Raw genomic sequence first — 13399 nt, 5'->3', positions numbered from 1 at the left:
CACCACTGCCTTTAGGCCAAGTCCTTCCGATCTAAAGCCAAGCATGCTTCACAAATGGGAGAGGCACATCACAGCAAGGTCTCTGCTCTAGTCTCTGCACCCTTAAAACCTTCTAGCTTTCCTCCTCCTGAATCTCTTTTCACCCCCACGTGATATGAACAGGAACTGGGCTAATGATGACCTCAGGCTGCCAAATCACAGGCTAGTCAGGGCCAGGGACTTCTTCAGTGGCACTTGTCCTGCCTGGAGATTGATTCACCTCTGTCACAGGCCCCAAGGTGCTACAAATCAGCTCAGGCAGCCAGCCCCTCTCCTGCCATTTCAGCGCAGCCCAGCTCTGTTTCTGCCTGGCCTTGGGCACTGCAGGCTTTGCTCTCTTAGTGGGAACCTCCTTTCACCATGACATTGCCACCTGCTATCTATGCCAGCATGGCTCTACTCTGAAGTGGGGCCTTTGCACACACAGTGTCCTTGGCCCTTGGTAACAGGTTGCATCATTGCAAACCTGTTCTCTGTGCCACAGCTGAGGCTCTGCAACCCCAATACACACAAGTGCCTGCAGCCTGGGGCACAGAGAGGAGCAGATGGAGATGCACAAGCTGTCACAGGACTGAAACATGGTTGGAATAACCGAGATGCGGTGGGACTGTTAGCATGACTGGAGGGCTGTGATGGCAGGGTACAAGCTCTGCAGGCAAGACCGTTAGGGAAGATGGGCAGGGGGGGATGCCCTTTGTGTGAAGGGACAGCTCAGATGGATGGAGCTCTTGCATGGGATGGACCAGGGTTTGGGTGAGAGCTTGTGTGTGGACATCAGAGTAAAGGTGACGTTGTGATGGGAGTTACAAAGCACCCGATGAGGGTGAGGAGGTGGATGCAGTCTCTTTCAAGCAACCTGAGGAAGTCAGTGGGTCACAGGGCCTCGATCTGATGGGGAGACTTTAATCTCGCTGATATTCTCTGGAAGGGCAAAGAGCAGGGTGCAAGCAGTCCGGGAGATTTCCGGAGGCTGTCAGGGACAGCTTCTAAGCACAGCTCCCTGATGGGCCAGTAAGGGTGACGCTCACCTGGATCTGGTACTCACACTCAAGGAAGCACTGATGAGGGCTGTGATAATCTGTGGAAACCTTGGCTGCAGTGACTATGGAACAGTGGAGTCCTAGATCGTGAGGGCAGTGAGGAAGGACAATGGAAGTGTACAGACTCCAGCCTTCAAAGGAGGAAACTTTGTCCTCCTCAGGGGACTGGTGGGGGATCCCATTGGAGGCAGCTCTGAAGGGCAATGGAGCTTAGGAAAGCCAGCAGGTCTTTAAGGGCAGCAGCCACCAAGCACAAGGATGGTCCGTACTGATACTCATTAAAACTAGGAGACATTTGGTGAGATGGACTTGGCTAAACAGGACACTCTTGTCCACCAAAGTAGGGATGGTGAAACCAAAGCTCCCAGAGGGTAGACGCTTGCAGGGGATGTCAAGGGCACAAGGAAGAGCTGCTACTACTCTTCTAACAGAGAAAGAATAAGTAAGGAACACCTGGGCTCACTGCTGAAGGGGGCAGGGGCTCTAGTAATGGCAGATGCAGATAGGTCTGAGGAGCTCAGGGCCTTCTTCTTGGCTTCATTCTTCACCAGCATGATCTCCTGGGCTGTTCTGCGTAGAGTCAGGGCTCCACAGGAGAAAAAGAGCCAGCAGGGGATGTGGGTTGAGTGAGGGATGACTTGCAAGAACTCAACCCCTACAAGTCAGTGGGTTTGCAACGGCTCCATGCAAGGACATTGAGAGAGCTGGCCACTGTCATTGCAAGGCCACCCTCTGTCACCTTCGAAAGGTCATGGAGATGGAGTGAGGTCCCAATAACTGCAAAAAGAAAACGTTACATCCATCTTCAGAAAAGGCCCAGAGGGCACCCCAGGGAACGACAGGCCATTCAGCCTCAATTGGTTGAGGAGTGTGTCATGGAGTGAGTCCACTCACTTCTGGGCACATGAGGGAGAAGAAGGTGATAGGGAAGAGTCAGCATGGATTTACCCAGGGTAAATTGTGCCTCACCCACCTGATTGCCTTCTAGGATTAAATAGCTCTATTTGTGGTTGGAGAGCAGAAAATGTCTTTCAACTTGATTTGAGCAAGGTGTTTGACACTGTCTCCAACAATATCCTTCTGGAATACAATTTAGAAATGTACCACCTGGATGGGTGGACAACCAGCTGGCTAAAGAACTTGTTGGATGATCAGGTTCGGAGGGCAGTGGTGAATGTGCAGTACTCTTCTTGGAGGCCTGGGAGAAGTGGAGAACCACGGGGTCTCTCCAGGAACTTGTCCTGCCCAACAACTTTATTAGTGGCATGGAAGAGGCAATACTCAAGATGCTTGTTGAGGACCCCAAACTGGAGGCAGGGGGGCCCAGTCCTATGCTTGAGGGTTGCCATTGAGAGGGACATAGACAGGCAGGAGGAAAGGGCTGTCAGGAACCTCATGAAATTCAACAATGGCAAATGCCGGGGCTTGCACCTGGGACAAACCAACACCACGCTGTGTTACAAGCTGGGGCCTAAGTGCCTGGGCAGCGGCTCTGTGGAAAAGGACCTGAGGGTCCTGGTGGACAGGAGGCAAAACATGAGCCAGCAGCATTCCCTGGCAGCAAAGAAGGCCAGAAGCATCGTGGGCTGTGTGACCAGGAGCACAGCCAGGAGAACGAGGGAAATGACGATTGCCTTCTAGTCAGTGTTCATTAGACCTAAATACCAGATGCTGCATCCAGGTTTGGGTTCCCAGAACAAGAAAGCGGTTGATAACTGGGAGTAAATTTGGCTGAGGGCCTTCACAATAGTTCAGGAGTTGGAGCACTTGCTCTGTGAGGAAATGGGGCTGGATCAACTTGCAGAAGAGGTGGCTTTGGAGGGATCTCATAGCAGCCTTCCAATGGCTACAAGGAGGTTGTCAAGAAGATGGGGACAGGGTGCATGGTGGGAGGACAAGAGACAATGGGCATAAGGTGGAAGAAGAGATGTTCATGCAGGAGACATAAGGAAAATCTTTTCCACTACGAGGGTGATCAAGCAATGGAACTGGTTGGCCAGAGAGGCTGTGCAGTCTCCTCCCTTGGAGGTTTCCAAAACCGCACTGCAACAAGCCCAGAGCAACCTGCTCTGACCCCACAGCTGACCCTGCTGTGAGCAAGCAGATTGGCCTAGAGACCTCCTGAGGTCACTTCCACCCTGAAGGAGTCTGTGATTCTTCCCACTCTCGATCTTCTCTTGTTGATGTCAGGGAAAGCACACAGATGCCCTGTGACAGTGGAAGCAGACCAGCTTTCTTGTCCTCCTCTAGCCAGAATTGTTCAGATGCAGGGCTTCTTGGCAGGAATCCCCCAAACAGCCCTGATAAATCCTTTCCGTCACTTTTAATTACCTTTTTCTTTTTTCTTTCCCGCCTTTTAATTCTGCCTTTTTTACCACCCTGACCCCTTTTCCTACAGCCCACCACTGTTTACCCTTAACCCATTGGTGCTTTTTTCATTTGTTTGTTTGTTTTTGTCTTGTTTTGTTTTGACACAGAGGAGCTTCAGTCCTCAAGGATCTTGAGAAACTCGGGTGATTCACACAACAGATACCTTACGAAGATTTACAAGAGATGTGTAAAGTGCTGTGCCTAGGTGGGAATAACGCCGTACATGAAGAGAGGTTGATGGACATGGGCTTCTTTATGCCGCTGAAGTGGAGGCAAAGGGCAGTAGAGTAGGAGCCTGTGACTGCTTGAAGAGATGATTGAGGTTCTCTGGGTAGTGGGAAACAGCATGAGGAGGAGAAAAAGCCACCAAGAGCAGCTTGTGGGGTTTAGCTGTGACATTAGGAAAAGAAAATGTCACTTGAAGGGTAGTGCTGTGGTGCCAGAGGTCACCCAGAGGGAGTCTGTGATCAGCCCCTGGCTTTGTGTTTCAAGGAAAAACAGGTGAGGACAGGAAGACATCAGGAGAGGTGGAGAGAACCCGGGGTGAGAGCAAGGTGGAGAAGCAGCTTGGGTGTGTACAGTCTACAGGGAAACAGTCACAGGCATGGGAAGGCATAGGACAGCCTGTGGTGGAGATGGCCAAGGGCACTGCCAAGGCTGAAAGCTCCCAACAGCACTGAGGTCTTTGTCCTCTTGGCTATGGCTGGTGCCTCTGCCACTAAGGCCCATGAGAAGATGTTGTTTCCAGAAAGCACTGTGGTCTTGCTGCCTCCTTGTCCCTTGGGAGCCCAGGAGGTGCCGTATCATGGTCCTGCACTCGGCATTGTGCACCCCCACCCACACACTGTCCCCAGGAAGAGCCCTGAGCAACATGTGAGGGAAAGGATCACCCTTCCCAGGGGCTGGCTGTCAGTGCCTGGTCACTCTGCTTGATAACACACATCAAGGCTGACTTGGCATCACAGCCATCCTCACATTGCCTTTGCCTACCTGCAATCAGGGCCTCCAACTTTCGGCTCTAATCAGCCCCTGGGGAGACTTTGTTGGTAATGGCCCTCAGTGGGACCCATTAACGCTTCAAGAAACTTCGGGATTTTCTTCTGACTTTAACTTCTTGAGAGGTTTCTTCAGTTCCTTCTCAGCATCTGAGGTTCATGGGCTCAGCAGCAAAGACACCCGAGGGGTCATTAAGATGCAAAAACCCCTAAGGAGCCATGCCTCTCCCCATAATTTTCTTCAGTTCGTCAATTCTTGTGTGACTAATTGGAAAGTTTGCAGAAGTGTATTGACATTAGGAAGACTTCAATGAGCACCTAAAAAAGAAAGATGTCTGCTTCCTAAGCTTTCTTTATTCTTCAGTTTTCAGAATAAGTGATACCCACTTTCTCCAATTCATACTGACCCACAGTGTCTCCTAATGAAGTCTGGACATGTTGGAAAAGCAGTATTTTTCATAGGAGACATGTATGGAGAACCTTCCTCCCCACCTCCCCAGCCCTGCCACTTCCCTCATCAGCCACTGGAGACTTAGATCACTCTTGTTCAAATTGAACCTTTTTCCACTCAAGGCTGCAGCTGAATGTTACAGCTCATGTGCACCAATTCCCACATGCTTTCCTTAGAGAACTAGCTGCAAACAGGCACAGAAGGATTTGTCTTAATTGCAAACAATCAACAATGAAATTTGGAACAGTTGAATAAAAGATACAGGACACTCCTCAACTGTATGTCAAGTCCAAGTTGCTTCCAGTGAGGTCCACTGCCCACAAGATGTAACCTTCCTTGAAATGTTTTCCACAGATAGATAGGAAAGGATAGACAAGAAACAGAACAAAGGAGCTGGCTAAAGAGACAAGGAGACTGCTGAAAGATGAGGCAAGCTTCAGACTGCCAGCAGCTCAGAGCAGCAACTGGAGAGCTGAGATGTACCTGAATGATAAAGAGTAAGGGGAGGAGGAAGACTGGGAAGCTATGTAAAATGCATGTGCCCAGAGAGTCTGATTCAAATACGACTTTAGAAATGATTAATTTAATCAGGACATGTGGAAATACTTGAAAGATTACTGAGATTGCATCCACAGCATAATACACAGAGCAGTGGAAACACAAGGTCCAGGGCAGATTGATATTTCTTCTCCCAAGATTAACACCCTTCCTGAAGATTCCCACTCTTTCCTCATAGGAGAACATTGACATTAAAATTAGCCAATCATTGGAGCTGATGAAATTGTGCTCATATTTTTGAAATGTTGAAAACAGTTCTTCACCTTTCCAGGCAAAGCTCAGGTGTCCAACCACAAGCACCCAGTGGCACTTGGAGAGGCCCCAGTGTCTCTGAGGCACCTGCTTGGGCCTGGCAGCTCTCACAGGGGACCTGCAGGAGACTGGAGCCCCTCGGAGCTCCAGAAGGAGGCTGGGCAGAGGGGACCAGGGCACCTGCAATGGCACCAGCCATCCATGACCCTGTGACTGCATCTCACCCCAGTTCTGAAAACTTCTTTCCTTTTCATACAAAACATAATGCATAATCTCCCCAGAAGACTAATATACAACAACAGAACAAATCAAGAAAGATAATAAGAAAACAAAAAAATGAAAACCTGTAAAGTATAAGAAAACATTTCTTTGCTTTCAATCTTTGTCTTAATTTCTTTCTTCTTTCATTTTTAATGTCCTTTTCTAAACGTTTCTGTTATAATCAGGCCAACACCACTAAACAGGATATTGCTGTGTCTCACACAGAGCCCAGGGCTCAGAAGACCACTCCCTGCCCAGGGCTGTCCGTGTGACTCCTCACTCTTTGCACAGAGCACATCGCACTCCAAGGTGTCAGACTGTCTTGACTGGTGAGGAAAGCAACGTGACGAGCTTTAAGGAAATACTATATTTTTGGGTGGCCAAATTTGCACAAATCTCGACATACCCGTGTTAAAGCAATGTTTTAAAGGAGTCTCTAAAACATCTTCAGTGCAATAATTGACCCAAAAAAATCCTCATTTCCAAAACTTCACATAGTTTTTACCATTGCCAAATATTTTTTTTCCTTATTAATTGGCAGCACCATGTTCATGCACTACAGGAATTAGTCTGTCAATGCAAGTGTAAACATATATATAGAGAGATACGTTATTCATGAAAATACATTTGCTGGCAATCCTCTGCATGGAGAAACTTTGTTCTGAGGAACTACTTCATTTAAATGGACATGTTTCAGATCTCTTCTTCTCCTTCTCTGTCCTTTCTTCTTCCTCTGCCTCTTCTCTCTTTACAGAACTCTCCAGGGAACGGTTCACTGAATCACAGCATTTAGGGTGGACAAGACCTCTGGACGTCATCTAGTCCCAACCCCCCTGGTCAGTGCAGAGGGAACTAGATGAAGTTGCCCAGGGGCTCCCCCCAGTCATGCATTGGCCACAAAGGTGCTGAGAGTGCGCTCCATCCACTGTGCAGGCCATTCATCAAGATGTTAAACAGTCCTGCCCCACATGGTGATCACTGAGGGATGCCGCTAGTAACCAGCTGCCACTTGGAACTTGTACCACTGATCACAGTGTTTCAGCCTGATGGTCCAGACAATCTTCCACTTGCCTTGAGGTGCATTGATCCAGGGCAGAGCTCAGCAATTTGCCTCTAAGGAGACTCTGGGGGACTGTGTCAAAGGCCTTGCTAAAGTGAAGGTTCACAAAATCCCCTGCTTTCCCCTTGTGCACGCAGGCATTCATCTGATGGCAGAAGGCAATGGGGTTGGTCAGGCATGGTTTCCATTTCCCCTTGGTCAACCCATGCTGCCTCTTCCAGGCCTTGTCCTTCCTGTGCTTGGAGATGGTTTCCAGGAGGATTTGCTGCATCACCTTCCCAGGCACTGAGATGAAGAGGACCAGCCTGTGATTGCCCAGATCCTCCCTCTTGCCCTTCTGGAAAATGGGTGCAATGTCTGCCTTTTCCTACTCATCAGGAACCTCCCTGATCACTGTGACATTTCATAGACAATTGGGAGCAGCATTGCAATGACTCCAGACACCTCTCCCTGCACCCTGGGGTGCTCCCCGTCTGGTCCCATAGACTTGTGTGTGCCCACTGGGCAAAAGTCCTCTCCGGATGCATCTTCCTCTGCCCTGGGTGTGGCTTTGATAACACAGAAGCTGCTGAAGGACTTGGAGGCCAGGAAGACCTGGCAGTAGACAATATCAGTAAAAGACAAGGTAAAAGAGGCAATGAGCTCCTCAGCCTTTCCCCTGTCTTTGTCACTAGGTCTTCTGCTCCACTCAGCATGGAGACCACATTGTCCTTGGCTGCCTGCCTTGTGTTGCCCATGTACTTACAGAAGCCCTTCTGGTTGCCCTCCCCACCTTTTCCTAGCTCCAGCTCCAGCTGAGCTTTTGTTTGCCTAATGGCATCTCTCCCACCACAGGCAATGTCTCTGTCTTCTTCCTGCAGAGCCCATTCCCCTTTCAGCCCTCTGAGCACTTCCTTCTGCCTTTTCAAGTCCTAAATCACAAAGTCCCTGCTCATCCATGCCAGCCTCAGGTCAGGCCCTGATGGACTTCCCTAAAGACTGGAGTGTTCCTGTGCTTCAAGGACGTTGTCCCTGATGATCCAAGAGAGCTCCATGGCTCCTTTGCCCTCCAGGACAGTCACCTGTGGGATCCTGACAAGCACATCCTGAACAAGATGAAATCCTCTCTGCTGCAGCCCAGAGTGACGACTCTGTTGTTCCTCTTACCTCTCCACCATCTCACGGTCATTGCAGTGACAGCCAGCCTCCACATTCACATCCCCATCCAGGGTGAGCTTCAGGCAGGAAAGAAAGGGCAGCATGGCACCATCTACAGAGAAGTGCAAACCACAGAGGTAGAGAACTCACCCTGCAGAAAAGCCTGCATTTCTCCCCTCACCACTGAGGGGATCCAGTCAATGTACTTGTATGTGGTTAAAGGTGGATGCAAAGAACTTCAAGGATAATGTAGATATGCCTGAGGCAGTGCCTCCCAGGCTGCCCTTACAGTCAACATGGAAAGAGTAGGAAGTGTTCACCTGCCTTCTTTTAGATGGTTACATAAAGCACAAATGACTCCTGTCCCAAAGACATTTCCTCTGTGCTTTTAATGGGGCCTGAGGTAATAGGCTTTTAGGATAATTCAGGATGAAGGGACCACAGGAGGCCTGTAGTGCAACCTGCTGCTCAAAGCAGGGTCCGATGGAGGGTCAGAAACCAAAAAATGCCCTTGCCAAAGGACTTCTGGGGTGATAGAGCAGGAGAAGACAGTAGGGGGTTAATGGGGTGGTATAAGTCCCATGGACAAAAGGCTTTCCTTTTTCACTTTCTCCAGAGAATTAAATCCTTAGCTCTCCAGAGTGAAATACCTGGGACACTAACTTTGCCACTAATAAGGAGGCGGAGAAGCTCCTGAGTCCCTTACAGACAGAGGCTGGTCCAAAGGCCACCACCCCAATGGCACCAGACCCACAGGCATGCCTGCCTTGCTGCTGGGCACCCTCCAGCCTCCAGGCAGGAGGTCTGTGGGGAAGAGAGTGGGGTCTGCAGCCTGCAGCCCTGGCCACCCAGCAGGTGTGGTGGGACCCTGCTCCTCTAGATGAGACTGGGCTCTCCTGCATTTCCCTGGGGTGAAGCCTGCGTCCCCTCTGGCTGGGAATGCAGCCCGGAAGGAAGGGCCAACATGGGAAACAGGATCTCTGTTCCGGGGAGTGAAGAGAGAGGGGAGGGCAGAGGGGGATCTGCTCATGCCCTGGGCACTGATTCCCTCCCTGCAGCCAGTACAGCCCTGAAGATGCCCTGTACACCCATGAGCCCAGGAGGTGGGACTCCAGTCTGCTCTGGCTGCAAAAATTTCTCAGCCCTTAAGACCCAGGAGGCAAAGCACCGGTCTAGGGACACCTCAGCAGTCGAAGGGGCTGAATGCCTGGTGTGTTCCTGAGAACTCCTCTGCAGTCTCCCTGCACTGGTTTGACTCCTGTTGCCCATGGAGCAGAGACTCCTTTGGAGGATGAACTCACTCACTGTGTGACTCTGAGGTCAGGCTTGACCAGGCAGTACAAATGGCAGCAAGGCCTCAACCCCACAGCAGTTTCCCCTGCCCAGGACTCCACTTTCCAGCCCCTTCCTCCTAGAGGATTTGGGTTGGGAAGGACCACCAGAGATCTGCAGGACCACGACCTGCTCTGGGCTCTAACTTTACAGTTAGATCAGGTTGGTAAGTGCTTTCTCCAGGAGTGTTTTTAAAGATCTCCTGGCACCTGCCCCAGTGTGGCTCAGCTACCGTGGTTGTTTCTTTATTTCTTTCCTTCAACTCATTTGAAATTTCCCTTATTGCATCTTCTCCTTGTTCTCTCCTGTCCTTTCCTTCCGTTGGCCCCCAGCCAGACCATCCCATCTACGTTGACTGATGACAATCACAGCCTCATCTCCAAGCACAGCCTTTCTGGGATCTCCTGGGACCTCTCAGGCAGGCTGTGGTGGCCAGCCCCAATCAGAGCTATGCCCTGTGGGTCCCTACATGGTCTCAGAGGAGAGCGTATGGAAACATAACATGACCCAGGGCAGAGTCTGTGGGCTGACACCAGGGCAGAGCTGGGTTCAGCAGGGGTGAGGAGAGAAGACCTCCAGTAGCTCCAGCAATCAGCTGGGCAGGGGGTGACGAACCTGGCGGTGCTCCTGAGAGAGGACTGTGACACAGGAGAGGGGCACTGTGAGCTGTGGTGCAGGGCACCAATCATCTCTCTTGGGTCTGGGAGTCCTGGCAGGTGATGCTGATGGCTGCAACCACCGAGAGACCCTTGACCCCACAAGCAGCAGTGAGGCCCCTCCACAACTGTTGGGAGCTTCTGGAGTGTCGTGGCTCACATCTGCGCCCCATCCCTGCGCTGGCCCAGCCCTGCTGCCCAGCACATGGCCTCACAACCCCACTGTGCAGGCACCACACAGGGCAGGAGGCATTCAGGAGTGGGCAAACACTCCCCTTGCATGGTCACCATGACAGTCCTTGGTGCCCCATCCCCCACATGCCCTCCTCCCTGGCAGCCTCCCACTAGTCCCCAGACCCTGCCCAGCACTGTCCCTGTGCCCCTGGATTTAGCAGAAGGCCATGCTCTGGGGTCTGCTGGGGTCTGGGACTGCAGAGAGGCCAGGCAGGGCTGGAGATTCCCCCCATACAGGTGCTGAGCCCAGCAAGCAGGTGGAGCTGGTCACATTCCAAGATCACCCCTCACCAGCACCATGGGGAATGGCCAGTGCTGGAAATGGCTGCTATGAGGGGCTGGGTCTGGGAGGAGTTTCCTGGGGCAGTTTCTCCTCTCTGTTCATACAACAACAAGCTGGGTTGCATCTTTGTTCTGACAGACCCTGTATGAGGGCCCCCATGGGAGGAAGATGGTCCACAGGCCCAGTAGATGGTCCCAGGACCTCCTCTGCATGCTCCCTGCCAGCCCTGCAGAGGACCCAGGAGAGGGTTCATCCTCCCAGGGCTCACAGTTGGATGCCCAGTCCTCCAGCTGGGCGTGGAGCCTTGTCTGGGGGTGACTTTTGGGGTAAGGACCAGTAGGCAGGGTGGGGGAGCAATTGTCTCAAGGACATGTGCTGGGGACAGGACTTCAGGCCAGGAGCTTTGGAGGAAGAGACCAGGCTTCAGGCACTGCACCAGGAAGAACCTACTTTATTACAGAGATGCTGTGATGGAATCAGCTCTGACCCAGTGTTGGACACAATTTCATATGGGCACCTGGTGAGAACGAGCAGTCTCAGTAAAAGTGGGATGTATCCAGGCAATTCTGTAGCAACATGATAACAAATGACAAAAACAACAGTAATAATAGTAATAATGAAAATAAAGTGAAGAAACAAAGCTCAGTCCTGCTACGGGACACAACGGGAATCATTTGTGGAAAGAAATGACAATGTTTCCACTGCTGCAAAATGTCCATGACATAACTTTTCTCACGGCATCTTTGAGCTCCTTGTTCCTCATGCTGTAGATGAGGGGGTTCACTGCTGGAGGCACCACCGAGTACAGAACAGCCACCACCAGATCCAGAGCTGGGGAGGAGATCGAGGGGGGCTTCAGGTAGGCAAACATGACAGTGATGACAAACAGGGAGACCACGGCCAGGTGAGGCAGGCACATGGAAAAGGCTTTGTGCCGGCCCTGCTCAGAGGGGATCCTCAGCACAGCAGTGAAGATCTGCACGTAGGACAGCACAATGAAAATGAAACACCCAAACGTTAAATAGCCACTAACCACAAGAAGCCCAACTTCTGTGAGGTAGGAGTCTGAGCAGGAGAGCTTGAGGATCTGGGGAATTTCACAGAAGAACTGGTCCACTGTGTTGCCTTTGCAGAGTGGCATTGAAAATGTATTCCCAGTGTGTAGGGCAGCATGGAGAAAACCACTGGCCCAGGCAGCTGCTGCCATTTTGACACAAGCTCTGGTGCCCATGATGGTCCCGTAGTGCAGGGGTTTGCAGATGGCGACAAAGCGGTCATAGGCCATGACTGTGAGAAGAGAATACTCTCCTCCAAACAAGAAGACAACCAGGAAGACCTGGGCAGCGCAACCTGAGTAGGAAATGGCCCTGGTGTCCCTCAGGGAATTGGCCATGGATTTGGGGACAGTGGTGGAGATGATGCCGAGGTCCAGAAGAGAGAGGTTGAGGAGGAAGAAGTACATGGGGGTGTGGAGGTGGTGGTCGCAGGCTACGGCTGTGATGATGAGGCCGTTGCCCAGGAGGGCAGCCAGGTAGATGCCCAGGAAGAGCGAGAAGTGCAAGAGCTGCAGCTCCTGTGTGTCTGCAAATGCCAGGAGGAGGAATTCGTTGAGGGAGCTGCTGTTGGACATTTGCTCCCTCTGGGCACAGGTGGACTGTCCAAAGAGGAAAAGACATTGAGAAGTTAGGAGACACTTTTCAAGCAAAAAAAAACCTCCCAGATATTCCAGTTCTCATGCAACCCCCCACATTGCCTCTCTCTTTACTGAAAGGATCTGTGCACAGCTCCCTTGCTTGAGCTCCACTTTGCACTGCCTGGGTTTGCTGTGAGGAGCAGGGGCCTCTGCCCATGGGCTCCAGAGAAGTCCATCCCGCTGTACAGTAGTGGGAATGGGGAAATGGGGGTGACTAGCCTTGACATTCAGTTTCTGTCAGGTGAAACTCACTGGGCATGTGGAAGGGCTTTTCAGCGTCTTCATGTCCACTTCCAAAGAATGAGGTCTGAGGAACAGAATTTTAGGGATTTTATAGGAAGTTTATTTTCTTTTAGATGTCCTTGTCACCCCTGGGGAGTGTTCCTCAAAGGCAGAAATCCTTGGCATTTCCACTGTGAGTCCTGAGAGAAAAGCATCCACTGTCCCTTGTGTCTTGTTCCTACCTGTCCAACACTCACACCTCTTTGAGCTGGAGGATGATGTTAACTTAAAAAGAAAACAGCCTCTGCTGAGAGCAGACGAGTCCAGTTTCAAAGTGCACATCTCCAAACTTCTCACCCTTTCTCCAGGCACCAGAAGGAGGTCTCCACACTCCCCTTCTAGCCAAGGACACACAGGCTTCTTTTCAGATGCCCATTTACAGCCTCCCACCACCGTTTCCATACTCTCAGCATCTCTGTACGTTCCTCATGGGTCTCTCAGATATCACAGAGGTGCTATGAGACAGCAGTGCCTTTCTGGAGGGCAGCTCACAGCCTGGCAGGACACCACAGGGAAACAGTCAAAGGACCGTTAGATCTGAGGATGGGCTCTGCTTAAGGGAGAGGCAGCTCATTTCCCAACCCCATGGACAGCATTTCCTGGAGCCGCACAGGTTAGAAGGGGTCTGGGCAAATCTCATTCCCAAGCAGACCCCTCTGTTCCACAAGTTGCAGCATCCATGTCTGAACTGCAGCTGAAAACCCCCCAACCCCAGGGAGCCTGAGAGAAGAACAGGAGCATCATGAAGAGGAGGGG

General features: G+C 51.3%; 1 protein-coding gene across 1 annotated transcript; it reads right to left on the bottom strand.

Moving 5' to 3' along the window:
* Positions 1 to 11338: 11338 nt before the first annotated feature.
* LOC136996001 (olfactory receptor 14C36-like) lies at positions 11339 to 12298 on the bottom strand. Its single transcript, XM_067316995.1, has one exon. The coding sequence runs from the start codon at positions 12296 to 12298 to the stop codon at positions 11339 to 11341; it is 960 nt and encodes a 319-aa protein (XP_067173096.1).
* Positions 12299 to 13399: the final 1101 nt, after the last annotated feature.

Source organism: Apteryx mantelli, unplaced genomic scaffold (genome assembly GCF_036417845.1).
Source record: "Apteryx mantelli isolate bAptMan1 unplaced genomic scaffold, bAptMan1.hap1 HAP1_SCAFFOLD_20, whole genome shotgun sequence".
NCBI classification, from domain to species: Eukaryota; Metazoa; Chordata; class Aves; order Apterygiformes; family Apterygidae; genus Apteryx; species Apteryx mantelli.
This window is presented reverse-complemented; position numbering and strand designations above follow the sequence as displayed.

Coding starts and splice junctions, on each gene's coding strand:
- LOC136996001 (XM_067316995.1), bottom strand. CDS start 12,298: ATGTCCAACAGCAGCTCCCTCAACGAATTCCTCCTCCTGGCATTTGCA.